This window comes from Fragaria vesca, linkage group LG1 (genome assembly GCF_000184155.1).
Source record: "Fragaria vesca subsp. vesca linkage group LG1, FraVesHawaii_1.0, whole genome shotgun sequence".
NCBI classification, from domain to species: Eukaryota; Viridiplantae; Streptophyta; class Magnoliopsida; order Rosales; family Rosaceae; genus Fragaria; species Fragaria vesca.
This window is the reverse complement of record NC_020491.1, coordinates 5,337,141-5,363,171: the sequence shown is the minus strand read 5'-3', so window position 1 is coordinate 5,363,171 and position 26,031 is coordinate 5,337,141. Positions and strand designations below refer to the sequence as shown.

The window sequence follows — 26,031 nt, the reverse complement described above, 5'->3', positions numbered from 1 at the left end:
TGCATCATGTACCTTGAGTAAGCTACAATTGCTTCAACATTTTAAGCAATACCAGTTTTTAAGTGAGTCAAAGCCAATGTGACTTCCTGTCAATATTTTGTCTCATACAAACCCTACACCAATTTAACAGAGAAACCGAGTTATACTGATATAACATTATTACAAGCATGTTGCAGTTGAAAAAGGGTGATATAATTATACCAAAACAATAGAGACTGACATGGAGTTCTTAGACATTAGGAGTGAGAAGATGCTATTTATCTAAGTTAAGAATATCGTTTAGTGATTACAAGGACATTCATATATTGCATAGTTGAAATTTCTTCCATTGAAATTGCTACTTTGCTTTTGCGTTTTGGTACAGCTAACATATTTGATGTTATTTACATAATTAGACTGTCCCTGACATATTAAAGAAATGGTCATGATCACTACTTCCTTTGAGACAATTGAGGTTAATGCTTATTTTAACACCCATCTCACATAAACATTATAAAAGAGCTGTCACAGAAACTTTTCCTAACACTTAAAACAATTATTATTTTGCTGTACATTCATGTGCCTTTCTCTTGCAGGAAACTCTAGAAGTTGAGAACTTGAGATGCTACAGGAAAAAGCTAACCTCTAAAGCTACTCTAATGCCATGATCTGATATAAACTTGATCATGAGTTTTTGAACAATTTGTTATATCAACTTTAAGCTGAGATTACATATGTTGTACATTCATTGGTTGGTAACCATTATTTGCATTAGGTTGCATGAATTACATTGCTGATCCATTTTTGGTTTAGAAAATCTAACAAAGTCAGATTTGTTATTAGACTTGATTTCGACCCGTCTTAGTTTAGTTATGTTCAGCAGTTTGAATATAAGTGGTCTTGAGTTGGATAACAACAGCAAATCCCGCGGCAAAGCGCGGGTTTTATTTCTAGTTAATACTAAACTACAGACGCATGTATAATTGTATATGCATCAATGCATGTATGTGTGTCTGTTTATATATGAGAAACATGCATTCGCCATTTACGCCAATCCAGCAAAGGACCTCCAAAGGTAGTGGACTAGGTCAACTCCCAGAGCTCTCCGAGAAAGAATTGCTGCAGGGTTAGTATGCTTTTCATCATTAACTTTGGTTCATAATAATCTTGTTTGTGGAATTGGGATGCATTCTTGTTCATCAATTACAGTGTATGTTCTATGGATTGATATTGTACGTAAGCTAGTACTACTCGATCTGCATCATAACTTCTTATATACAACAAATAACACGCTACAACCGATTTTATTTTGATAGAAATTAGGGAGAATGGAGTGCCCATGGAAGCAAGAAAATTCTGCCAAATCCAGTCTTGTTGCAAGATGAGGAATTATATATATGAGTTATTGTGCTCGATTCTCGTCCCTCTTCTTTGATTACATGTCTCCATGAATGACATTTTCTTTTTTACTTGTATTTGATTAATGCAGTAGGAGAATTCTAGATACTAGTGTGTACCCAAGAGAAACAGAGCCACTCAAGGAGCTGAGGCACGCTACTGCAAAACTCCCCAAGTATTATATATGAGCTGGTGAAGATTGGAGGGATTGTTATATATCAATATATGATAACACACTATGGGGAGGGACAGTGGCTAAGCCTGAAGAGGTAGTTCCAGAGGGCAAAAGGGAGTTGAGGCGCCATGCCATTGAGTATTAGTTTCAGTTGACCCTCATGTTGAAATCTCTCATGCCATTGAGTGATGGGATCATCATCTGCAGACGCATTTTCTAGGCTTCTTTGATCTTCTACGAGTCAATAAGTACGTGGAGTAGTTGATGAGCACTTAAGAGTGCTAACATGTTTGATGTTCAGTTGTCTATATCCGTCACAAAAGGCTAATAGGATGCAGCAAATAAAAAGAAAAATGAAAAAATAGAAATGGTACATGGAGATGCAGGGGATCGAACCCTGTACCTCCCGCATGCAAAGCGGGCGCTCTACCATTTGAGCTACATCCCCATTTGCTCATTATGCGTCACAAAAAACATTAATTACAAGGAATACACAATTTAATTATAATACATCAAACTTGAAGGGCTTGAGTGTAATTAACCCAAAGTTGGAGGAATCTCAACAGCCATTTTCTTCTATTTCGACTCCACTGAGTCCACTCTCATATGCCCCCTCCTAGCTCCTGCACTTCCAAAATCAATTCTTTATTATTTTGAAAATAGTGTACAGATGACAAATTAGGAGTGGAAATAGCATTAGCAATAATAATTCTCAACTGCCTCAGCCTTATAGTGCCCTGCTCAGTGTTCAGAGGAGTCTCACAACTTTGGCTCCACCACTCTCTCTCCTCTCTCTCTCTCATAGAGTGACCAGAGACCCATTTTCTCTGCAATTTTGGAGCGACTGAGTTGTAAAGGCCGAGAATTTCACCTGCATTGTTCGTATAAACCCTAAACCCTAAAGGTAGCACCTTTCATCTCAAAACCCAACCTTTTTGACGATCAGGGGTTTAGGGTTCTACCCAAAATCTCTGCTCAAGCTCACTCTATAGCTCCTTTGCATGTGTTTGTGTGTATATATTGTCCTTGTTTCTCTCTTTGTGTTCCCTTTAGGGTTTTAGCCTAGTTGTTTGATGATCGAAATTGGAAATTTCTGGGTTTAAAGTTTCAATCTTTTTGGAGGGGTTTTGTTTCTGGAGAGTTTGGTATGCTTTGGATGTGGTTTTTGTTACTGGGTTTACTCTCAAATAGGTCCTTTTTGAAGTTCTTTGCAGAAAGAAATGATTTTTACCTCTTTATTGTTATGCATGTCTTTTTGTGTGTATTATTTATTTATTTATTTTCACTTCATGTGTTTGTGTTTAACTGAGAGTAGATTTGGTTGAAGATAAAAACTGGAAATTGCTGTTTGAAATTTTGGTTGAAAAAATTGATGGAGTGGTTTCATGTTCTGAAGAGGGTTGTTAGTTTGGATGAGAATGTTTCACTGGTTTGACCCTGAAATAAGGGATTGTTGAGGTGTAGTTACAGAAGTGAAATTAAGATATGAGCTGGTGATCCTTGGAATAAAGAAAAGATGTTCAAGTTTTCGTATTTAACATGTATACTGTTAGTTTCTAGAGTTACACTTTATGCTGTATCGTGTAGTCTTGAAGATTATTTTCTTTATGTTTCAGTCGTTTTCTACACATTCTTGTTGAACAATGTGATGCTTTGTTGGGGGAACTGTACTTAAAAAGTTATTTTTGCTAGTTTTCCATTTTTATCTCTGCAAGCAATAGCGCAGTTTGGTTGGTAAACTGATACTTTATGCATTGTTCATCTTCTTGTGCTGTAGACGGATACTGAATCCAATGGGAGCTTCTCCGGATGCCAACGGAGATATAGGTATGAGTAGCAAGGGAAAAGGCTTTTACAATGGGAATTTTGATGACATGGATATTGATGACCTGGATTTTGGTGATGAAGAAGTTGAGGATTCGACTACCTTACATGATCTGGGAGAAGTGTTCCTGGACGAATTCTGTAAGGAGGCGTCAGTGTCATTCTTCAAGGAGTATGGCCTCCTAAGTCATCAGATTAATTCATACAATGACTTTGTTGAGAATGGCATACAAAGGGTCTTTGATTCTTTCGGTGAGATTGTAGTTGAGCCTAATTTTGATCCATCAAAGAAGGGAAATGCTGACTGGCGATTTGCAGCTATCAAGTTTGGAAAAGTCACCCTTAGTAAGCCATGTTTTTGGGGAGGTTCAGATAGTGACAAGGAGTATAACATGTTACCAAGGCACGCTAGGCTTCAGAACATGACGTACTCAGCCAGGATGTCTGTCAATATTACTGTCCAGGTAAATAAGTTTAACAACTAGTTTGATTAAATGCATGATGAAATTTTACTCGCATTAGGTGATTTCTGCAGTTTTTTCTTGTGCTATAGATTCTGATTAGGTAGCCAGGGTACTTAGTTTTAGTTTACATATTCATTCGGCATAATGTTTTTGACATGTATTTAAAGAAAAATTTCTATGCTGCTATGCTCGATTTATGATATGCAGGCTCGTGTGTGCTCTCACACATAAATAGAATTGTACAGATGATATGAAAAAAAAAATTGTTTATATTTTTGAACTTAATAGTACCTTACTGTATATGGATATCTGATCTACCAGGTATATACTCAAAATCTTGTCGAAAGTGACAAGTTTAAAACTGGAACAGAGCAACTACTGGAAAAGACGACTCTGAGTACTGACAGCAGGGACATCATAATTGGTAGGATTCCTGTAATGGTGAAGTCTAACTTGTGTTGGATGAAGGGAGTCGAGAAAGGGGACTGTGAGTTTGACCAAGGAGGCTACTTTATAATAAATGGTGCAGAGAAGGTGAGCTCAGAACTACTGATCTTTTCCTGTGTATAACTCCTATTTTTATTGCAAAATAGATTATTTCTTTTCCTTCCATAATCTGGGTGTGCAATGTGACTTTATTTCTTTTCTAGTTTTTCACTTGTTCCTGGTCATCAGATGTGTTTAAAATGTTCAACCTTAAAGTCTAAGGTTTAATATCTTTTTATGCATGATTCGGTGACATTTGTGGAATGTTTATTGCAGACATTCATAGCTCAAGAACAGAGCTGCTTGAAGAGGCTTCTGATTACAAATAGTCAGGGTCTCACAGTAGCATATAGGTCAGAGGTCAAGCGACATAGGCTCATAATTAGACTATCCGGGATTTCGAAGCTTGAAAATGTTGAAGGAGTGGAGAAAGTCCTGTCAGTATATTTTATGTCAACAGAAATTCCTGTTTGGATTTGGTTTTTTGCCCTTGGGGTTAGTTCAGACAAAGAAGTTATTGATCTGATTGATTATGGCATTGAAGATGCAAGCATTTCAAACATACTGTTTGCCTCAATCCGTGATGCAGATGAGCGAAAAGATGACTTTCGTAGGGGGAATAATGCTCTGAGATATGTTGAAAATGCAATAAAGAGTACGACATTTCCACCTGGGGAAAGCGTGGAAGACTGCATCAGCATGTATCTGTTTCCTAATATGAGAGGCTTGAAGCAGAAGGCTCGCTTTCTAGGGTATATGGTGAAGTGTCTTTTACAGACCTCCATTGGCCTAAGAAAATGCGATAATAGGGATGACTTTAGAAACAAGAGATTGGAGTTAGCAGGTGAGCTTCTAGAACGAGAGCTGAAGGCACACGTTTCACATGCACGGAGGAAAATGGCAAAGGCTCTGCAAAGAGACCTAGGCGGTGATCATGTTGTCCGGCCAGTGGAACACTATCTAGATGCTTCCATAGTTACCAATGGTGTTTCCCGAGCATTCTCTACTGGAGCATGGTGTCATCCTTTCAAGAGGATGGAGAGGATATCAGGTGTGGTGGCAAATATTGGGCGAGCAAATCCCTTGCAGACAATGATTGATATGAGGAAGACACGCCAGCAAGTTCAATACACTGGCAAGGCTGGAGATGCCAGATATCCGTAAGTACATTTTTAGGTTATTTCAACTATTGTCTCATCCTTTCCTTGCAACAGCTTTATCCTGGTCAATGGTGAAACGATTTCTAGATCTTAGCTACTGGTGCTCCACTCTAGATATTCATACATTTTGGCCAAGGCGTCTTCCTTACACAGTTACACCATTCATTTATGGAATTGAGATAATTACCTTTGGATAATGGAGTCACACTTTAACAATCCTACACCATTATGTTACTTCAGCATTCAAGGTTTTTAAATTGGAGAAACAAGATACATTAATAGAACCCTGGACCTATTAAGTTTCTTATCTTGGTTATAAATGACTGGTCATATAACATTAAATTTTTGGTTTAGTTGGAATGAAGTTTCCTCTTTAATCTGTTTGTGTTTATTATTGAAACGCTTGCTCTAAGAATAGATTTGAAAGTTAACTTTGAATTGGTACGAAATCTTCTACTGTAATATCTTGCCATCCTGTTATTGAAGTGCATGCACTAAGAATAGATGTGAATGTTTGCTATCTGTGATAGGGGATGTAGTCAGCTAGCAAAGTGTTGTATCTTTTTCTTTCTTTCAGATGTTTGTCTGGGCTTGCAAATCGGTTTATTGAGCTGCCATTTCTATACTGTGAACAAAAAAGTATCGTGTTGTTTTGGTTGTATCTAAGGATCTAAATACAAGCCAAACCACCTAATATACCTGCATATTCTAGTCTTGGGTGTTTAATGTTTAGTACTTCAGTTATGTATATACATTATATAGATATGTTCCCCTTTAGATGATTTGTACATTGCAAGTGTAGTTAATAAAAGTTGTCAATGCAGGCATCCTTCTCACTGGGGGAAGGTTTGCTTTCTTTCAACCCCGGATGGTGAGAACTGTGGACTTGTGAAAAATTTGGCTACCACTGCGCTTGTAAGTATAAACATATCGGAGCCCATATTGCCCAAATTGTTCAAATGCGGCATAGAGGAGTTGGTAGATGATACCTATACTTCACTGGCTGGGAAGCATAAAGTTTTTCTGAATGGTGACTGGGTTGGCATTTGTGTAGACTCACATGGTTTTGTAACAAAACTAAGGAGGTTGCGACGCAGTAAAAAGTTACCACATCAGGTTTTTCTCTTGTTCAGACTTTACATTGGTGTGGTTTTGGTATGATTGCCATGACTTGATTGTGCTGTAGTTTAGGCAGATTAATTGGATGTGATGTATAAAACAATTACTGTTTTATTGGCTTAGGGACATAGCTTTAGAGGTATATGTTTCCCTCAGCTTTTCTCTTTTCTCTTTTCCTGAGAGCATTCTTTTTTCCTATACATTCATATTCATCATAAGATATGATTTGATTCTCAAGAAGCTATCTGACAAAGGTGTTTTTAAGTACTGGGGGTAGTCTCCTACCTTTTTGATACCCCTATTTTTTGACTAGGGATTGATGATTTCATGATTTTTTCTTTGCTACTAAGCTAGTTGCGTGTTGTAAGAAAGGATCTCTCATTCTTTTTGAAATATAAAGCATTGTAATGATATTGTTTTAGGTGGAAATCAAAAGAGACGAACACAAAGGAGAAGTGCGCATATTTTCTGATGCTGGAAGGATTCTACGTCCGCTCTTGGTTGTTCAGGGTTTGAAAAAGATTAAAGCAGCAAAAGGAGAAAAGCATACCTTCCAAGATTTTCTCGACAAGGGAATAATTGAGTTCATTGGTGCAGAAGAAGAAGAGGACTGCCGTACAGCATGGGCCATTAAATATCTATTTATGGAAGAACAGGGCTCGGTGGTCAAGTACACACACTGTGAACTGGACATGTCCTTTTTGTTAGGTTTGAGCTGTGGTATAATTCCCTTTGCAAATCATGATCATGCAAGGAGGGTGCTCTACCAGTCTCAGAAGCACTCTCAGCAGGCTATTGGTTATTCTACTACAAATCCGAACCTCAGAGTGGATACGTTGTCCCACAACTTGCACTACCCCCAACGGCCGCTTTTTCGTACAATGATAGCTGATTCCCTTGGAAAACCAGGATACCCAGTGGGACATAACGGTTTTATGCCAAAGCCTGAGTACTTCAATGGTCAGAATGCAATTGTTGCAGTCAATGTGCACCTTGGTTATAACCAAGAAGATTCTATAGTAATGAACCGGGCATCACTGGAACGTGGTATGTTTCGTTCTGAGCACATCAGGAGTTACAAGGCTGAGGTTGAAAACAAGCTCTCATTGGAAAAAAGACGAAAACCAGATGAGTGTGTCAACTTTGGCAAAATCCAGAGTAAATTTGGACGTGTTGACAACCTTGATGACGATGGGTTTCCTTGTGTTGGTGCAAGTCTCCAGAGTGGAGATATCATTATCGGGAGGTGTAGTGAATCTGGTACCGATCATAGCATCAAATTAAAGCATACTGAAAGGGGCATGGTTCAGAAGGTTGTGCTTTCCTCTAATGATGCTGGCAAGAACTTTGCGGTTGTATCATTAAGACAGGTATGTTTACATTATTATGTGCTTTAATACTTGCATGAACATTTGTTTGGATGCCTGCACATCCTCAAACGCATGTCAAGGTTTTGTATCTTGGGTACACCCTATTTATGTGTGTGTGTGGAAGATGTTAGCAAAATGCCTGCACATCTGCTGGCCTGCTGCAAAAATTCCAAAGTCAATTCAAGGCATGCCTATTGCTTTCCCCATTTACTTTAAGAACTAATGTCACTATTAACATTTTGGTTTTTCTTCTTTTATGTTTTAGGTACGTTCTCCTTCTCTTGGAGACAAATTCTCTAGCATGCACGGGCAGAAGGGGGTCCTCGGTTTTTTGGAGTATCAGGAGAACTTCCCTTTCACAATACAAGGGATAGTTCCAGATATTGTAATTAATCCACATGCATTCCCTTCAAGACAAACTCCGGGTCAACTCCTAGAGGCTGCTTTAGGGAAGGGGATTGCCTGTGGTGGTTCAAAGAGATATGCCACACCCTTCTCCACTCTCTCTGTTGATGACATCACAGACCAGCTTCATAGGTAAACTATGTCATTCTATTCATGTGACTTGTATGCTACCTCGTTTATCCATGTTTGACTTTACTATAGGGGTCTGAATACTCTGAACTACACCTGACACTGGCATTTCTCCAAGACTCCAACTGTACCAGGGGGTATAGTTCAGAGTATTCAGGGGTCTTGCATCTGTCCCGGGGTTGCAGTAAAGAGAATCTTGAAATTCTTCTGTGAAACCGTGCAGAATGTAGTGTCATTTGATTGTATGTTACTAAATACGACAGTTTTGGCTCTTTTCAGTTATCCATTCCTTTTGAAATGGAATTTGCATGGCTACCTACTAGATTGTTCTTGTGTTAAAAACAAATATAGTTATTGAACCACGCCCCTTTAAATGAATAGAGTGATTCATGTAATATTTGCCATCTTTGACAGAGCTGGATTTTCAAGATGGGGAAATGAGAGAGTGTACAATGGCAGAACTGGTGAAATGGTTCGCCAGCTGATTTTTATGGGCCCAACATTCTATCAACGGCTGATTCACATGTCTGAAGATAAAGTTAAGTTTAGGAACACTGGGCCAGTCCACCCTCTCACCCGGCAGCCAGTGGCAGACAGGAAGCGATTTGGTGGGATCAAGTTTGGTGAGATGGAGCGCGACTGCCTGATAGCCCATGGAGCATCAGCAAACTTGCATGAACGCCTCTTTACTCTCAGTGACTCCTCCCTGATGAACGTTTGCCAGAAATGCCAGAATGCTGCTAATGTGATAGAGCGGAAATTGACTGGCGGCCGCAAAATCAGGGGTCCATATTGCCGGGTCTGCGACTCTGCTGATGACATTGTGAGGGTGAATGTGCCATATGGGGCCAAGCTATTGTGCCAGGAGCTATTCAGCATGGGGATAAGTCTCAAGTTTGAAACCAGGCTTTGTTGAGTACTGAGCATCAGCACTACTTTTGGGAGCAATATAACTCCAGTACATGTATTTAACTACGACTTTCATTACTCCCCAGTAGGTTTCGAACTCTTTAAGTTCCAGATGTTTAATCCTTAGTTCCTAGTATCTCTTTTAACTGATGGTCATAACTCGGATGCTAATTGTTGTTTTAGAATGATCTTGGCAACTTATTTGAGAGATTAGAGCAACAATGAAGTAATGCACTGGACTTTTACACACAAAAAACAGCTATTGGTGGATATCACTGACTGGATTCATTCTCCTTGAGTCTTTCATGTTGTTCAGGTAGTGTCCAAATTGGTACTGAACCAAAGAAACCATTTTTGTCGGCAGCAGTAACAGGGATTGACAGATACCGGAATGTTCCATCATTAAAATTGTACGTAAATGACTTGTTTAACTCTGTCGAGAAACCGAAATATGATAAATCAAAATATGAAATAGAGACGGCAGATCATGAGACTGTCGAAAAACTGGAATGTAATAAATCAAAATATAAAATGGTGTCGAGAAACCGGAATGTGATAAATCAAAATATGGAATGGAGACGCGCATTGAATCCAACTCTATAATTGCCCCTTGAAGGGCTTCATGGGTGGTCTCCATATTGGTGGCGTTGGTAACGTCTTTGATTCCTTGGTCACAGACTCACAGGATTATTCAAACTGGAAGGGCAGCCTTCAGAAACGGCATAGGACAAGAACAAGGCATAGGAGGAATGAAAGACATAGGGAATCCAACCACTTACACCACTGACAAAGTCGAGCTCATCAACATCACAGTTCACATTCTGTTTATGTTGGTAAAAAGTAAAAACAGTGTGTGAATTTTGGGTGCTGGCTGATTCACCGTAGGCCCCCATGCACATTCCATCAAACGACACCGTTCGTGTTAGTGACTAAGAGCGGCAATGCACTAGTGTCAACTGGTTTGCGGTCCACAAATTACAACAAATTCACTTGGAGGAGTCGTGGTTCCAACAAATTCCTAACTCTTCTTCTTCTTTGTCTGATCACTCGCCATCTTCATCGTTTCCGGTACTCTCTTACTTGTGCATATTTCATTATTCATGGACATCCAAACGACAATTATACTCTTCTGTTGTTCAATTATAGAGTTTAGCTACTTGCTTTCAGTTTCATATTGATGAAATTACATGTTCGATTTTCTCTGTTCATGTAAATATACTATACTTGAGAATCACAAAATTCTAAGACAGGAATTCATCAAGTGCTAAGATGGTAGTTTGCTTCTAAACCCTGTGTAGTGGTAGACTTACCTTGAAAATGACTTGCAGTTATGTCTGCCTTTGTGTGTAGATTGGATTTATCTCAGATTCATCAAGTTTCTTCTTAACTACCGGGTATAAAGAATCAGTTGGTTTGCTGCTTCCTCTTTGCAGACCATAACGGACTATTGTGAAGGGTTTTGAGAAATGGAATCCAGAGGGATGAAGACCGCAAAGGGCGTGTTGCAGAATGATGAATTATCACATGTAGATCAATCTCATAAACTTCTGCTATATGTTTTGCATTCTTTGGTTGAATTTCTAAGGATTCGTCTTTAACAATGTGGCAGTATATCTTGGAGACTAGCGTGTATCCGCGTGAACCGGCACCTCTCAAGGAGCTAAGGGATGCCACTGCCAGCCACCCTCGGTAATCCATCTGTCTTATCTTGGCGCATTTCAATTTGACTAAATCACATTTATAGGTAGCCTACATTTAAGTTTCAATAAGGTTATTCTTGATGAGAAAGCCTTCACTTGGTGCATAGCTTTTAAGTATGATCAATCTGAAAATTGTATCAGAGAGGATATTTAGCTTGTTATATTTCAGGGCTGGTTTGGCTACTGCACCAGATGCGGCGCAGTTACTAGGCATGCTGTTGAAACTCATAGGTGCAAAGAAGACAATTGAAATTGGAGTTTTCACAGGATATTCTCTTCTCCTCACTGCGCTTACAATTCCTGAGGATGGCAAGGTTAGTTTATAAGATTTCAATCTGCTCCATTGTCATGTTAGTAACAAAAAGGACTATGGTGACCTTGCATTGTCTTCTGACACTCTTTCTGATTCTTAATACCTTGTTGCAGATTGTGGCCATAGATATAAATCGTGAGACATATGATCAAATAGGCTTGCCTGTCATAAAGAAAGCTGGTGTTGAGCACAAAATTGACTTCATTGAATCCGAGGCTGTACCAGTTCTTGATAAGCTATTGGAAAATGTAAGTAGCTAAGTACAGTGCATTTCAAACCGCAGTGGTTAAAGTGCAGAAACCATGATCATGAATATTGGGTGCATTTCACTACTGAACTTTGTTCAACATATTCTATCTATCCATCCCATGCTACATTTTGAAAACATCAAATCTCAAGTTTAACATGGCTTACAACACGTTGTGTGCTTTCAAGTTTAACATGGGTGGACTGGTGATCACTGCAGCCCGAAAATGAAGGCAGTTTCGACTTTGCCTATGTGGATGCCGACAAGTTAAACAATTGGAATTACCACGAGAGACTACTGAAGCTGGTGAAGGTGGGTGGCTTGGTTGTCTATGACAACACTCTATGCAGAGGATCAGTTGCATTGCCTGATGAGTTAGTTCCAGAGCCGAGGAAACAACGCAGACAGCTAGCCATTGAGCATAACCAATCACTTGCAGCAGATCCTCGTATCCAAATCTCTCATGCTTCTGTTGGTGATGGGATGATGATTTGTCGTCGAATCATGTAACCTTATATATGTAGTAGCTTGCTCGGTCTATAAATAAAACTATTCTGAGTGTGAAGTTAGTAATGTACTACATTGCTGTAAAAAGTTAGATCTCAATAAATTATCGAGATTTTTACTCAGATTTCAAACACCAGCTTATAAAATTGTGTTGAAGTCAGAAAATATGATCAAATGTTCTAAAAAATGAGATTCCTGACAAGTGACTCATGTGCCTAAATAATCTATAAGTCCATAACTCATTGGAAAAGTCACTCAATTATGACTTGCTGCCATCACTGCAAATTCAAAGCTCAGACTCGTCGTTAAATCACACGCATGATCTTCTTCGTTTTCGGTACTCTCTCTTTGTCTCACTTCCAATATATACAGTTTCAGATCTTCATATTAGACATATATATGTATGTTTCAGATCTTCATATATGTTTATGTGTAGATAGACACATAGATATCATATATGTATGCATCATGAAGTTGAAGATTTGGACTGCGCCGTTTTATTGTTTCATATAGCGAAGAAATGCAAAAGTAGCGAGGATGGTGATTTTTGGATTAGTAGTAAAGAGTTGGCGAGTTGGGATAAAAAAGGAAAGAACTATTTGACCTTAGCGGTTGCAGTTACGTTGGAGTTACATCTTATTCATTGCTTTCTGTTTACAGACTATAAGAACTGTACGTGACGCGTTTGGAGAGAAATGGAGTTCAGTGGGAGTAAGATCAAGGGACTGTTGCAGAGTGATGAGCTAACTGATCAGGTAGATCTCACTGACTTCTGCTATATTTGCTTTCTTTGGTTGAAGTTGTAAACACTGGTCTTTAACAATGTGGCAGTATATCTTGGAGACTAGTGTGTATCCACGTGAACCGGCGCCTCTCAAGGAGCTAAGGGATGCCACTGCCAGCCACCTGCCACCCTCGGTAATCATTCTTCGCATTTCAATTTGACCAAGTCACATATATAGGCCTGCATCTTAAGTTAGACTAAGCTTCTTGGTAACCAAACCTTCACTTGGCATTGAAATGTTAGCTGGTTTGTGAAAAACTGTCGATAAATTCCTTATCAAACATTATCAGAGAGGATGATGAGCTTGTTAGTATTCAGGGCTGTGTTTGCTACTGCACCAGATGCGGCTCAGTTACTAGGCATGTTGTTGAAGCTAGTAGATGCAAAGAAGACAATTGAAATTGGAGTTTTCACAGGATACTCTCTTCTCCTCACCGCGCTTACAATTCCTGAGGACGGCAAGGTCTGTTACAAATCCCCAATCTTCTTTCTTGTTGCAGTAATCAAAGGACTATGTTGAAAGCTAGTCACGGTTACCTTACATCGTCTTCTGACACTATTTATAGTTTTGAACTTTTGATTACCTAATTGCAGATTGTAGCCATATATATAGATCGTGACACATATGATCAAATAGGGTTGCCAATCATAAAAAAAGCTGGTGTTGAGCACAAAATAGACTTCATTGAATCCGAGGCTGTACCAGTTCTTGATAAGCTATTAGAACATGTAAGTAACTAAGTATAGTGCATAATGCACTGTGCATTTTATATTTACCTTGTGAAAAAGGGAGTTGTTAAATTGCGAAAACAATGGACTTGCTGAACCACATAAGCTAGTGAACTAGAAATACTGATCTTTTTCAAATATGCTCTATCATCCCATTCTTACATTAACTTGTTTGTTCTCTCATGTATGGGATGGTCTTGCAGCATGGAAATGAAGGCAGTTTCGACTTCGCCTACGTGGATGCTGACAAGGTTAACAACTGGAATTACCATGAGAGACTACTGAAGCTGTTGAAGGTGGGTGGCTTAGTTGTCTACGACAACACGCTCTGCAGAGGAACAGTCGTATTTCCTGAAGAGTTAACTCATCCAGAGTGGAGGAAACAACGCAGACAGCTAGCCATTGAGCATAACAAGTCACTTGCAGCCGATCCTCGTATCGAAATTTCTCATGCTTCTGCGGGTGATGGGATGATGATTTGCCGCCGAATCATATAACTTTGGCTTCACTGTTGAGATCTTATATGTAGTAGCCTTGCTTGGTCTATAATAAAATAACACTTGACATGCTTCCTTTGGTTGTGAGATCAAAATTGTAATCGTGAACATGTAATAAAGAACTTCATTGCTGTAAAATGTTATATATACTGTGCTTTAAGGAAGGATTTAAAGAGGACTTTCTTACTTTAAGAATTTGAGGATTTCTATCTCGCCGGAAAACTGGAAAAGAATGGACTCACCGGGGAGGAAAAGTGGTCGGGGACGCTGCTGGAGTCTTCTGGGGTGGAGGCGCGCCGGAGGGTGGAGAACGGACGGACGTCCGCACTTTAAGGCCGGTGCAGACGTCGTCTGTTCTCCGCCGTCTCACGCCGGCGAAGGCTTCTCTTCTTCCCGGACGACAGCATAAGCTTCCAGGACGGTTTCTCTCCTTTCAGGACTGGCCGGCGACAAGTTTTCCGGCCGGATTGAAGCTCTGGACGAAAACACCATGATTGATCAAGGTTGGCCGGAAAACTTGTCACCGGCCAGTCCTGGAAGGAGAGAAGCCGTCCTAGAAGCCTGTGCTGTCGTCCGGGAAGGAGAGAAGCCGTCGTCGATGTGAGACGGCGGAGTCCGTACTTTAAGCCGGAGTGCAGACGTCCGCTTCACATCCTCTCTGTATATGTGAATATATATATATAGTCCTCTTTCAATAAGGGTTCTTTTTTTGTCTAATTCTAGGGATAACCTGTTAGCCGTCAGATCTCTTTTAATAACCCTCAACGGCTGGGATTAAATGGATTTTTTTTAGCCTCTTTGCAGCCCTTGTTAACCTCAATTCGCGACTGTTAAACGACCGTTCCGTTTCTTTTTGACTCTTTCAAGTATCAACCCAATTCGTCAGATCTATTTCTGCCTCTCTCTCATTGGGTTAATACTCAAGAGAGGCAAAAAGAAACGGAACAGTCATTTAACAGTCGTGAATTGTACATGCATTATGACAAGCATTATGCCATGATAAAACCCACTTAGGGGCATGAGACCTCATTTCTCTTGGGCATTTCATCGAACACCTTGCGAGTGTGTTTGACATTACCAATTTTGACGAGCTGCTTCAGTGCTTCTGCATTGTGTGGGTGAAGTTCCAAAATGAGGTCTGATTTTAAACGAAATGGGCCCAAGGCGGGCTAGGTGGGAATGGGCTGTGTCTAGGCGGTCGCTGGACTCGTGGGCCTACACGGGCTGCTGTCGGGTCCATCCTTTAAAACATGCAAATTACCTAAAAGGACCACAACAAAATAAGTACGAAGAATCTTCGACTAGTTTAAATCATATAATAAAGTTGACGTTGACTCTCTGCCTACTCAGACTCGCGCGTGGTCATCTTCTCCCAACTGGTACGGGTACATTCTCTTTCTCTCATTTTCACAATCGAATTTATTACCTTTGAATTATGATGAAGCTGTATATATATGCATGAAGAAATTTAACCCAAGATTGTAACTTTCGAAACTGTAGCAAGGAAATTGGGAGACTTGGGATCAAATTGGGTTATATATGTTTCTCTTTTCATAAAATTATACTGCTTAATTATTGTTTTAAGTTATTGTTGTTTATGAGTTTGTTCTTGAAACCCAGAAACACGGTCCAGGCTTAGATGCTTTCACAATAAGCACTTTACGAGTGAAGTTAAAACAAAAGTTAAGACTTGTCGTCCTAGCTAGCAAGAAGAAAATGAAGAAGGGACCGATAAAGACAGGACCATTAGGACTCACATCAGCAGCAGCAACTGGATCGGTGACGGTGATGATGGCCAGCCATAGTACGAGAAGATGTGATGCTCAAACCATCCACCTAGGTCCTAGGTCATGGCTGAACTATACAACAAAAGAAATGGTATATATATGTGGACAAAAACAGAACACAGGAGAGAAAAGCATAGATATTGCAGATGATATAGTACAAATGGGTTCCATTAATATTCCCACATAGAAAGTTGAAGGATCATATCCAACCAAGCATCATCACAAGATAGATTTTTGGAAGAGCATGCACAAGATTGATCGACCAGCTCAAGGTTGGCAACATGCATCCTGGTTTTGTGTTTCAGAATTTCATGTTATGTGATTGAATGGCTTGTTTTGCATATTTAGATCATTGAACGCGTCGGCATGAAATTATAAAGAAAAAAGAACAAAAGTTTTGTGTTTGATTAGTGAATGTGGCTTAACTTGTAAATGATGACATAGTTGAAGAGACTAAATATCTTTAACGTTTGTGTCTGTCTTATTTTAAGGTAGAGCCAAACTCGTGAAGGGCCTTATACAAGTCCATGCATCTTGTGTGCACTCTGCGTTAGAAAGGCAGCGCATCTTTTATTTGATCAAATACCCGTAATGTTGATCCTAGCTAGTGACATAAAACCATGTATTGTAAGGTATATCTTCTTTTTTTGAGAAATATAAACTTTATATAATAAAATCTAAGAATACAATCATGAGAGATATATGTGATGGAAATAAATTTCTCACTCGTCTCTCTACCCGAAAATACAACGATTTCTAGTGGATATGAACTAATAGGGGTTCAACTATAACCTAACAAATTCCATATACCCCGAACATCCTTGCAGTCAATCTCAAAAAAAATAACATTTTCAAACACTATATGTCAAAACTACTAGCATATATGTACAAGTAAACTTCATGTTACATTGACAACAAGAACTAACCGATGTTATAACGTAGTTCTTAGAAACGACGCCATAACCATGCCACACCCCACAAGACGACCAACAACTACAACCTACCAAATCCCTAAATTCTCGCTTAAAGAAGAGGCCAAAACTGTCACGCCCCAAATTGAAGGCCAATATTATACTGAAATATGGTTCGTGAATTTGTGATGTGAGCCATAAAATAATAATAAAACTAAAAGTAAAAGCATAATTTTGAGCAAAATTTCGATTGTTAAAATATAGATCATTTTACACCGGTTGAGGTTATCGATAAATTGTATGAATACAAATAAAGAAATTACATATGAAATGAAATAAATTAAGGTAGAAAACATTATTTGTTAATTTTGTGTCGGTTCACCCCGTCCCCAAGAATATACTCGTTACATGAATATTTCCTGAAGTGATAAATAGATGATTAGAAGCTTAGATACGAATTTTAGCTTCACAATTTATAGAACAAGAGAACTTAAGCTAACTCACTTCAACTAGAAATTTCTTTCTTTGCTGAGAGAGTTTCTAACTGAAACTTCTATATGACTAGGAAGGTTGAAGTAAGAGCTGGAAGGAGTGCTCTTTTATAGACCAAAATAAGGCTCTAACTTTACTCAAGTTAGTTTCTAACTTGTCTATTTACCCTTAGTGAATAGGAAAGTGGTTGAGCTCCAAATGAATGAGCAAAGACTTTTTAGGCTAGATTTTTATGTGCTAGAGAGAATGAGATCAGCTGCTAGAAGTAGCTTTCATCACATAGTTATTTTCCATAATTTCATTTCTTTTCATGTTCTTGGGAAAATACATGTAAAGCTTGTTATTTGATGATTCCAAAATTCCATTTGAAGATGACTAAAATTTCTTAACTTGAATAAAAGGTTTATGCATTGGAATGACATCTATAAGTGTTTATAAGCATCTAGATATATGAATTATGGATGTAGAGAAAACTGAACACCGAAAATTGTATTGTTATTATTTGGTTAGTCAAAAATAACCAAGTAAACTCATGAGTTAGAAAATCATGAGGTGATTTTTGAAGTGCATGTCATAACCTTCAAAATATATGTTTCTTTAAAATTTGAGATCCTTAAATAAATACAATAAGGTACTTTCAAAAACTCGGGTTATAACCATCGGAGACAAATCTCTATACAATGGGCATAATGTCATTCGAAGACAAATAAGGAATCTTGCTCCTGAAATTTCAAGTAATAGTCGATCGTCTATTGGCTCCTGAAATTTTATAACCATCGGATGACAAATCTCTATACAACGGGCATGATATCATCCAAAGACAAATAAGGAATCTTGTTCCTAAAATTTCAAATAATAACCAGCTAGGTATTGGCTCTTGAAATTTTAAATAATAATCTACCGTCTATTGGTTTCTGAAATTTTATAACCAGCCGGCTACCGACACCAGAAATTTTAAATAATAACCAAATTGATTCACGATCTTTTTCTTTGAAACAAAATCTTTTCTTTTTAGGAATCCTACAAAATAGAGTTGTAACCCTCTAAAGTAAATTTTTTGTGCACGGTATTTTGACTACATCAAATAAGGAATTAGACAAGTTATTGGCTCTTGAAAAGTTGAAAATAATAAGCATGTTGATTCGCGGTCTATTTTTCTTCAGAATAAAATCTCTTGCTTTCTCAAATTGTAATCTTGGAACAATTTATCGGAATGAGTAGAGACTAATTCAGTGTCAACACTAACAAGTACTTGGACCGCAAGTTCTTTATCTTTAAGAAACTATAGCCTCTAAATAACGAAATGTTATGAACTTGCTCATTTTAAAATTTAAACCTTACAAGCAGATAGATGTAACGCTCATAAGAAACGTCACTTTCCCAACTCTCAGTGTGTATTCTTTGAATCTTCCTTGAATCTATTCCCAATGAGATGTTCATTATTGTCTATCATTTTCTTGAATTGGCTACTGAAACATGACTAAACCAATAACCCAACGGCCAACACCGGCCCTTGTGTGCCTTTTTGTATGTCGTTTGGCATCTATCACTCGTCTCGTTTTTCTAAAAGCTTCATCTTATAAGCCTCTATCTCCTCCATCTCGTGGTGACGCGTATTTCAAATTTTGCAAAAATTTCCGACAGACAGAGAGAGACCAAAGCAGAAGGATACTGATGATAAAACCCCAGAGCTGAGGAAACGATGACGGAGACGTGTGTGAGCTGCTACAAGAAGCAGCAAGCAGAGTGATGAATGATAACAATAAATTTCCAAACTTTCCAACAATACAACTCTTCTCTATGGAACCTGAGAAAGCCGCCGCTACGTTCTCATCCTCCGCCGCAAGCAACATGAGGGCCAAGAACACAACCACCATTGCCGCCAACAACGACCAAACAATTGCTCACTGCAATGCAGACGCTGGTCTTCTAAACGAGTTTGAACAGTCCACAGTGTCTGGTAAGTCCTTCAACTATACAACATCAACCATTAACGCACCGCAGTCTGTCCCTGAAGAGCGCATAACCGCGTACTTCTCCAGAATCCAAAGAGGCGCTCTTGTTCAGTCTTTTGGCTGCATGCTTGCAGTTGATGAAGCAACCTTCAAGGTCATTTGCTACAGCGAGAATTGCTTTGAGCTTTTGGGTTTAAATGATACTTCTTCCGAGTTGAAAGAAGTAAACACTCTGATTGGAGTCGATGCTAGAGCCCTGTTTATTCCCTCATCTGGGGAATCACTGGCCAGAGCGTCTGCGGCGAGAGAGCTATCATTGTTGAACCCTGTTTGGGTGTATTCCAGGACTACGCAGAAGCCGTTTTATGCTATATTGCATAGGATTGATGTTGGGATTGTGATTGATTTGGAGCCTGCTAAGTCCGGTGATCCTGCATTGTCCCTTGCAGGGGCCGTGCAGTCCCAGAAGCTTGCGGTGCGGGCTATTTCGAAGCTGCAGTCTCTTCCTGGAGGAGATATTGGGGCGTTGTGTGATACTATGGTGGAGAATGTTCAGAAGCTTACTGGATATGATAGAGTTATGGTGTACAAATTTCATGAAGATGAACACGGGGAAGTTGTGTCTGAGATTAGAAGGGAGGATTTGGAGTCCTATTTGGGTTTGCATTATCCTGCCACGGATATCCCTCAAGCGGCAAGGTTCTTGTTCAAGCAAAATCGGGTGCGGATAATTTGTGATTGCAATGCAGAACCTGTTAATCTTGTTCAAAGTGAGGAGCTAAAGCAGCCTCTATTGTTGGTGAATTCAACTCTGCGGTCTCCACATGGCTGCCACAGACAGTACATGGCCAACATGGGCTCAATTGCATCACTGGTTATGGCGGTTACTGTGAATAATACTACTGAATCAACCAAGCTATGGGGGTTGGTGGTGTGCCATCACACTACACCCCGCTACGTTCCTTTCCCTCTTCGCTATGCTTGTGAGTTTCTTATACAAGCATTTGGGCTGCAGCTCAATATGGAGCTTCAGTTGGCAGCACAGTTGGCTGAAAAGAAGAATCTCAAGACACAGACTTTACTTTGTGACATGCTCCTCCGGGATGCCCCATCTGGTATTGTAACTCAATCTCCTAGTATAATGGATATTGTGAAATGTGATGGGGCTGCGTTGTACTATAGCGGAACATGTTGGTTGATGGGTGTCACACCAACTGAAGCACAGGTTAAAAGTATAGTTGAGTGGCTGCTAAAGAATCATGGGGACTCTACAGGACTGAGTACTGACAGTTTGGCTGAAGCTGGTTATCCTGCTGCAGCTGCACTAGGGAATGCGGTATGTGGTCTGGCTACTGCCAGAATCAGTTCAAATGATTTTCTGTTTTGGTTCAGATCTCACACTGCCAAGGAAGTCTTGTGGGGAGGAGCTAAGCATGATCCGGATGAAAAGGATGATGGTGAAAGAATGCACCCAAGATCATCATTCAAGGCTTTTCTTGAAGTAGCGAAAAGTAGAAGCTTGCCTTGGGACGTCTCTGAGATTAATGCCATCCACTCTTTACAGCTCATAATGAGAGACTCATTCCAGGATATGGAAGAAACTGGCCTTAAGGCAATAAATCATGCTCGTCCTAGTGGTTCTACTATGAAGCAGTCGCAAGGGATGGATGAGCTCAAATCTGTGGCATGTGAGATGGTTAAATTGATCGAGACAGCTCAAGTTCCAATTTTCGGGGTTGATTCAGAAGGTATCATCAATGGATGGAATGCAAAGATGGCTGAATTGACAGGATTGCAAGATAGTGAAGCAATGGGGAAGTCCCTTGTTAATGATATTGTTCATGAGGACTCGCATGGCACTGTTGAAGGTATCTTATCCAGAGCGTTACAAGGTAAATCCATTCTTACATATATATACATGTCTGTTCAGATACATAGGATTACTTTGGACTTTTGGATATATATCCTTGTTGTGAAACGTTTTACTCTTTCACATGTATTATCATTCAATGATTTTTATACAATCCAGGTGATGAGGACAAGAATATCCAGTTGAAACTGAGAAATTTTGGACCTCAGCAGAACTCACAGACATATATTGTGGCCAACAGCTGCACAAGTAGGAATCGTGCAAACAATGTTGTTGGTGTATGCTTTGTGGGTCAAGACATTACTTGTGAAAAACTTGTTACGGATAAATTCATCCGCTTGCAAGGGGATTATAAGGCTATCATACAGAGCCTTAACCCATTGATTCCACCAATATTTGCATCTGATGAGAATGCCTGCTGCTCTGAATGGAATGCAGCAATGGAGAAGTTGACAGGTGTGACAAGAGATGAGGCTATTGGTAAAGTGCTCCCTGGGGAAATATTTGGAGACTACTGTCGGTTGAAAGGCGAAGATTCAATGACTAAATTTATGATTGCATTATATCAAGGAATCAGTGGGCAAGAAATTGAGAAGTTTCCGTTTGGTTTTTTTGATAGAGAAGGAAAGTATGTTGAAGTGCTCTTAACTGCAAGCAAGAGGACTGATGCCGATGAGAATATAATAGGTTGCTTCTGCTTCTTGCAAATATCTCAGCCTGACCTGCAGTCGGCCATGGAAGGACTACTCAGACAAGAGGATGATAATTGCCCTTCAAAAATTAAGGAATTGATTTACATGCGCCAAGAGATGAAAAATCCTTTAAATGGTATCAGGTTTACTCACAAACTCCTTGAAAATACAATTATTTCAAGTTATCAGAAGCAATTTCTTGACACTAGTGATGCATGTGAAAGACAAATCATGGCAATCCTTGAGAATATGGATACGAGGAGCATAGAGCAAGGGTGAGTCTGCTTCTTAATCGGTAGCTCTTTTTTCCTCTCTTTGAATCATTACTTTTGAGATATTCTCGTTTGAAGTTAGCAGTCTCATTTTTATTTAATGTTGATTTGGTTTTACCAAAATAGTACAAATGATATTGGTGCACTTGTGAATCTGTGAGAATAAGCCTGATGTGTTATCTTGGTTATAACAGCAGTGTGGTGCTGAACATGGAAGAATTTCTCTTAGGAAGTCTTTTGGATGTCATTGTGAGTCAAGCAATGATCTCACTGAGGCAAAGAAATGTACAGCTTTTTCATGAGATTCCAAACGAAATTAAATCTCTATATTTGCATGGTGACCAAATCAAGCTTCAGTTAGTTCTATCAGATTTCTTGCTTAATGTGGTGCATCATGCATCTCCAGATAGCTGGGTTGAAATCAGAATTTCACCAGGTCTAAAGCTAATAAAGGATGGCAACAGCTATATCCGTTTACAGTTCAGGTACCTCAACCATATGTAGTCATATCATGATTATGCACAATACTAAGCTCAAATGTTTTTTTTTTTGAAGTACTTCTTTGACATTATGCCTGCCAACATTCTTGTGCATGTAGAATGACTCTCCCTGGTCAAGGGCTTCCCACTGCACTAATCGAAGATACGTTTGATGATGGAATTCGATGGACTACGCAAGAAGGGCTTGGGCTGAACATGTCCAGGAAACTTCTCTGTAGAATGAATGGTCGAGTGCAGTATGTTAGAGAGCATGATAAGTGTTACTTCCTCATTGACATTGAACTTAGAACAAGGAAAGAAAGGCAGATGTTGTTGCTGACACAAGCAGATAAGAGCGCATCACCTTGAATTTTCATTTAAGACAGACTACTGATGTAGTGATGCTTATGGTATTAGAAGGTTAGCTGATAATGTACCAGCTTATATGTTTAATATATAAATGACTAAAAAAGAATAATGTGTATCAACTTCAATGTATAATGAATAAATGGATACATTATTCTCACTGGTAGCCTTGAAATAATGTCCTGCATCATCTCCGCTGGAATGTCCTAACTTGAACACAATGTCCTGCATTTTCTAGCCATTGAGCAAAACAATGTCACTTGCTGCCGATCCTCGTATCGAAATCTCTCATGCTTCTGTTGGTGAAGGGATGATGATTTGTCGCCGAATCATATAACTTTGGCTTCTCTGTTGAAAATCTTATATGTAGTAGCTTGCTTATAAATAACACTTGACATGCTTCCTTTGGCTGTGAGATGAAAATTGTGATCGTCAAATGTTATGACTTATATCTATAATGTGCTCTACGGAGACATTTCAACAAATCATCGCAGGTTCATGAGACCTCATCTCTCTTGGGCATTTCATCGAACACTTGCGAGCGTTGTGGGTGAAGCAAGGGTGAGAGGTCTGATTGTTAAATGAAATGGGCCGAAAGCGGGCCAGGCGGAAACGGGCTGTGTCTCGGCGGTCACTGGACTCGTGGGCCTACACGGGTTGTCGGGTCCACCCTTTAAAACAAGAAAAAATACCTCAAACTCATCGTCATCTTCTCTCTCCCAACTGGTACATTCTCTTTCTCTCACTTTCACAATAGATTTCATTATTTTTGAATCATGATGAAGCTGTGTATATGTATGCATAAAGAATTTTAATCCAAGATTGTAACTTCGGAAATTGTAGCAAGAAAATTGGGAGACTTGGGATCAAATTGGGTTAGGCTGAATTTCTGTGTTCATAGAACTATAGTGCTGCTGATTGTTAGTTATATTTTTTTAGGAATATTTCCTTGATTCTAGTGAGTATTTGAGATGTTTTGGGTTAAACGCTGATATCTGTTTGCAGATTATCAGACTTTTGATTGTGAATATTGTCTGAGAGAAAGTAATGGAGCACAACACGAAGAAGGTGTCAAAGGGACTATTGCAGAGTGATGAATTGTATCAGGTACAGTTAATCTCGATGTACTTTCTCAATATTTGCTATGCTTTTGCTGGTTTCGTTGTTCACATTAACATTTCTGTTTGACAATGAGGCAGTATATTTTGGAGACTAGTGTGTATCCGCGTGAACCAAAGCCTCTCAAGGAGCTTAGGGAAGCCACTGCCAGCCATCCCAGGTAATCACCGCGCGCCGCGCTTGTCAGTTTAATTACAGTGTTGTGACACATTACCTGATTACATTTCTCGCCACCAGTGACTAAGTAACTGTCGTACAAAATTGTTGTGCTGTTTTGACTATATGATAGGCTAGCCAGGTAACCTGCATCTCCAGAGACAAATCTTGAGAGCATCACTTGATCAAACTGTGTCGAGAAAGATTTACTAGTTTGTTATGTTTCAGGGCTGAGATGGCTACTTCACCAGATGCAGGCCAGTTGATGACCATGCTGTTGGGGCTAGTGGATGCAAAGAAGACGATTGAAGTTGGAGTTTTTACAGGATACTCTCTTCTCCTCACTGCTCTTGCAATTCCTGAGGATGGCAAGGTCTGTTACTATTTCATTTATATCTGATATATCCTGTAATGCTAAGCTAAACAGAATACCTTATTGCAGATTGTAGCCATTGATGTCAATCGTGAGCCATATGATCAAATAGGATTTCCAATCATAAAGAAAGGTGGTGTTGAGCACAAAATTGACCTCATTGAATCGGAGGCCTTGCCTGTGCTTGATAAGTTAGTGGAACAAGTAAGTATCGTTTCAGACTCCAACTGGTTAAACTGCAAAAACCAAGATTGTGAGTTGTGACATTGTCTTTCTCTTGGTTTGTGGATGGGTTGCAGCATGGAAATGAAGGAAGTTTCGACTTTTCTTTCGTTGATGCAGACAAGGTTAACTACTGGAATTACCATGAGAGACTAATGAAGCTGCTGAGGGTGGGAGGTATAGCTGTATATGATAACACTCTTTGGGAAGGGTCAGTTGTAATGCCTCATGAGTCTACTCCAGAATTCATGAAACCAGGCAGACAGTATACTATAGAGCTTAACAAGTCTCTGGCAGCTGATCCGCGTGTGCAGCTTTCACATGCTTCTTTGGGAGATGGGATCACAATTTGTAGGCGATTGTACTGAATTCCTGAAAGTAAAAACCTACATTTGGAACCTGATGTAACATTTCACATGCTTTGGATGTTTAAGTTTTCAGAAGCCACAATTTGAAAGAAGATAATATATTGCTGGTGTGATTTCTGCTTTTATTTGAGCAAAGGTTGTTAAACACAAATTGGTACAGAATGATCAGGCTTGTTCCTAACTGAAGAATTGTCCTCTTAAGAATCACCTTAATGGTGGAACAACATCAATGAAAACCTGGGATTTTAAGCAAGATACCTATCAGTGAATCATCTTCTCATTCTCCAAATGCCAAATTGATGATCGTATCAAAATGACCAAAAGTTTGCTTAAACTTTCTAAACACCAGCTGCCTTTGCCTTAATTTTATGCGGATACGACTCCTCTACCTTTCCCAATTGATGATTGCACCAAAAATGTTGACCAAATTGCTTAAATTGCAAAGACTAGCTACCTTGCAAAAGTTACAATACATTCCTAAAATTAGAGCTAGTGAGACTTATCCCTAAAGGTAATAGCTGTAATTTTATGCCGATCCGACTATAACGTGAGTTTGTTGTAAAGTTAGTGAAGTTCACGTAATCCATGTCCTCTATATAAAACAGCAACGCAAATGAGTGTGCAAATGAGCCTTGAAGAGTCGTCGTTTAGCTAAGTACTGCTGGGTCAAAAATCGAATCCCATCGTCTTCTTCGTGTACAGGTACTCTCTCTCACTCTCACTCTCGCAATGCATTTCGTTACTCTGAAAAAATATGAAACAATGCATGCATGA

At 39.3% G+C, this 26,031-nt stretch overlaps 5 protein-coding genes and 1 non-coding gene across 6 annotated transcripts; 5 read left to right on the top strand and 1 right to left on the bottom strand.

Moving 5' to 3' along the window:
• Positions 1-1,927: 1,927 nt before the first annotated feature.
• On the bottom strand, positions 1,928-2,000 carry TRNAA-UGC. Its single transcript has one exon. It is a non-coding gene; the product is annotated as a tRNA-Ala (tRNA).
• A 1,345-nt stretch (positions 2,001-3,345) lies between these two features.
• Positions 3,346-9,668, top strand: LOC101312289 (DNA-directed RNA polymerase D subunit 2a-like). Its single transcript, XM_004288867.1, has 7 exons — positions 3,346-3,840; positions 4,162-4,374; positions 4,603-5,486; positions 6,311-6,602; positions 7,028-7,975; positions 8,241-8,512; positions 8,924-9,668. The coding sequence occupies exons 1-7, from the start codon at positions 3,346-3,348 to the stop codon at positions 9,423-9,425; spliced, it is 3,606 nt and encodes a 1,201-aa protein (XP_004288915.1). The 3' UTR covers positions 9,426-9,668.
• A 713-nt stretch (positions 9,669-10,381) lies between these two features.
• On the top strand, positions 10,382-12,320 carry LOC101309080 (probable caffeoyl-CoA O-methyltransferase At4g26220-like). Its single transcript, XM_004287470.1, has 6 exons — positions 10,382-10,486; positions 10,769-10,944; positions 11,028-11,107; positions 11,288-11,432; positions 11,545-11,679; positions 11,898-12,320. Exons 2-6 carry the CDS (start codon positions 10,885-10,887, stop codon positions 12,186-12,188), a joined length of 711 nt encoding a protein of 236 aa, XP_004287518.1. The 5' UTR covers positions 10,382-10,486; positions 10,769-10,884; the 3' UTR covers positions 12,189-12,320.
• Positions 12,321-12,880: 560 nt separating this feature from the next.
• On the top strand, positions 12,881-14,328 carry LOC101312002 (probable caffeoyl-CoA O-methyltransferase At4g26220-like). Its single transcript, XM_004288866.1, has 6 exons — positions 12,881-12,940; positions 13,017-13,093; positions 13,213-13,215; positions 13,288-13,432; positions 13,564-13,698; positions 13,902-14,328. Exons 1-6 carry the CDS (start codon positions 12,881-12,883, stop codon positions 14,193-14,195), a joined length of 714 nt encoding a protein of 237 aa, XP_004288914.1. The 3' UTR covers positions 14,196-14,328.
• Positions 14,329-19,185: 4,857 nt separating this feature from the next.
• On the top strand, positions 19,186-23,022 carry LOC101311707 (phytochrome E-like). Its single transcript, XM_004288865.1, has 4 exons — positions 19,186-21,232; positions 21,370-22,177; positions 22,369-22,659; positions 22,773-23,022. Exons 1-4 carry the CDS (start codon positions 19,186-19,188, stop codon positions 23,020-23,022), a joined length of 3,396 nt encoding a protein of 1,131 aa, XP_004288913.1.
• Positions 23,023-23,723: 701 nt separating this feature from the next.
• On the top strand, positions 23,724-25,345 carry LOC101308793 (probable caffeoyl-CoA O-methyltransferase At4g26220-like). Its single transcript, XM_004287469.1, has 6 exons — positions 23,724-23,745; positions 24,025-24,126; positions 24,219-24,298; positions 24,523-24,667; positions 24,737-24,871; positions 24,967-25,345. The coding sequence occupies exons 2-6, from the start codon at positions 24,067-24,069 to the stop codon at positions 25,255-25,257; spliced, it is 711 nt and encodes a 236-aa protein (XP_004287517.1). The 5' UTR covers positions 23,724-23,745; positions 24,025-24,066; the 3' UTR covers positions 25,258-25,345.
• The last annotated feature ends 686 nt before the right edge of the window (positions 25,346-26,031 follow it).

Excerpts from the sequence above, each read along its gene's own strand:
- LOC101312289 (XM_004288867.1), top strand. The coding sequence starts at position 3,346 with ATGGGAGCTTCTCCGGATGCCAACGGAGATATAGGTATGAGTAGCAAG. Across the intron at positions 4,375-4,602 it reads TAATAAATGGTGCAGAGAAG|ACATTCATAGCTCAAGAACA; the intron begins GTGAGCTCAGAA and ends TGTTTATTGCAG. Across the intron at positions 8,513-8,923 it reads ATCACAGACCAGCTTCATAG|AGCTGGATTTTCAAGATGGG; the intron begins GTAAACTATGTC and ends CATCTTTGACAG.
- LOC101309080 (XM_004287470.1), top strand. The coding sequence starts at position 10,885 with ATGGAATCCAGAGGGATGAAGACCGCAAAGGGCGTGTTGCAGAATGAT. Across the intron at positions 11,433-11,544 it reads CAATTCCTGAGGATGGCAAG|ATTGTGGCCATAGATATAAA; the intron begins GTTAGTTTATAA and ends ACCTTGTTGCAG. Across the intron at positions 11,680-11,897 it reads TTGATAAGCTATTGGAAAAT|CCCGAAAATGAAGGCAGTTT; the intron begins GTAAGTAGCTAA and ends TGATCACTGCAG.
- LOC101312002 (XM_004288866.1), top strand. The coding sequence starts at position 12,881 with ATGGAGTTCAGTGGGAGTAAGATCAAGGGACTGTTGCAGAGTGATGAG. Across the intron at positions 13,433-13,563 it reads CAATTCCTGAGGACGGCAAG|ATTGTAGCCATATATATAGA; the intron begins GTCTGTTACAAA and ends ACCTAATTGCAG. Across the intron at positions 13,699-13,901 it reads TTGATAAGCTATTAGAACAT|CATGGAAATGAAGGCAGTTT; the intron begins GTAAGTAACTAA and ends ATGGTCTTGCAG.
- LOC101311707 (XM_004288865.1), top strand. The coding sequence starts at position 19,186 with ATGGAACCTGAGAAAGCCGCCGCTACGTTCTCATCCTCCGCCGCAAGC. Across the intron at positions 22,178-22,368 it reads ACGAGGAGCATAGAGCAAGG|CAGTGTGGTGCTGAACATGG; the intron begins GTGAGTCTGCTT and ends TGGTTATAACAG. Across the intron at positions 22,660-22,772 it reads TATATCCGTTTACAGTTCAG|AATGACTCTCCCTGGTCAAG; the intron begins GTACCTCAACCA and ends TTGTGCATGTAG.
- LOC101308793 (XM_004287469.1), top strand. The coding sequence starts at position 24,067 with ATGGAGCACAACACGAAGAAGGTGTCAAAGGGACTATTGCAGAGTGAT. Across the intron at positions 24,127-24,218 it reads AGAGTGATGAATTGTATCAG|TATATTTTGGAGACTAGTGT; the intron begins GTACAGTTAATC and ends ACAATGAGGCAG. Across the intron at positions 24,872-24,966 it reads TTGATAAGTTAGTGGAACAA|CATGGAAATGAAGGAAGTTT; the intron begins GTAAGTATCGTT and ends GATGGGTTGCAG.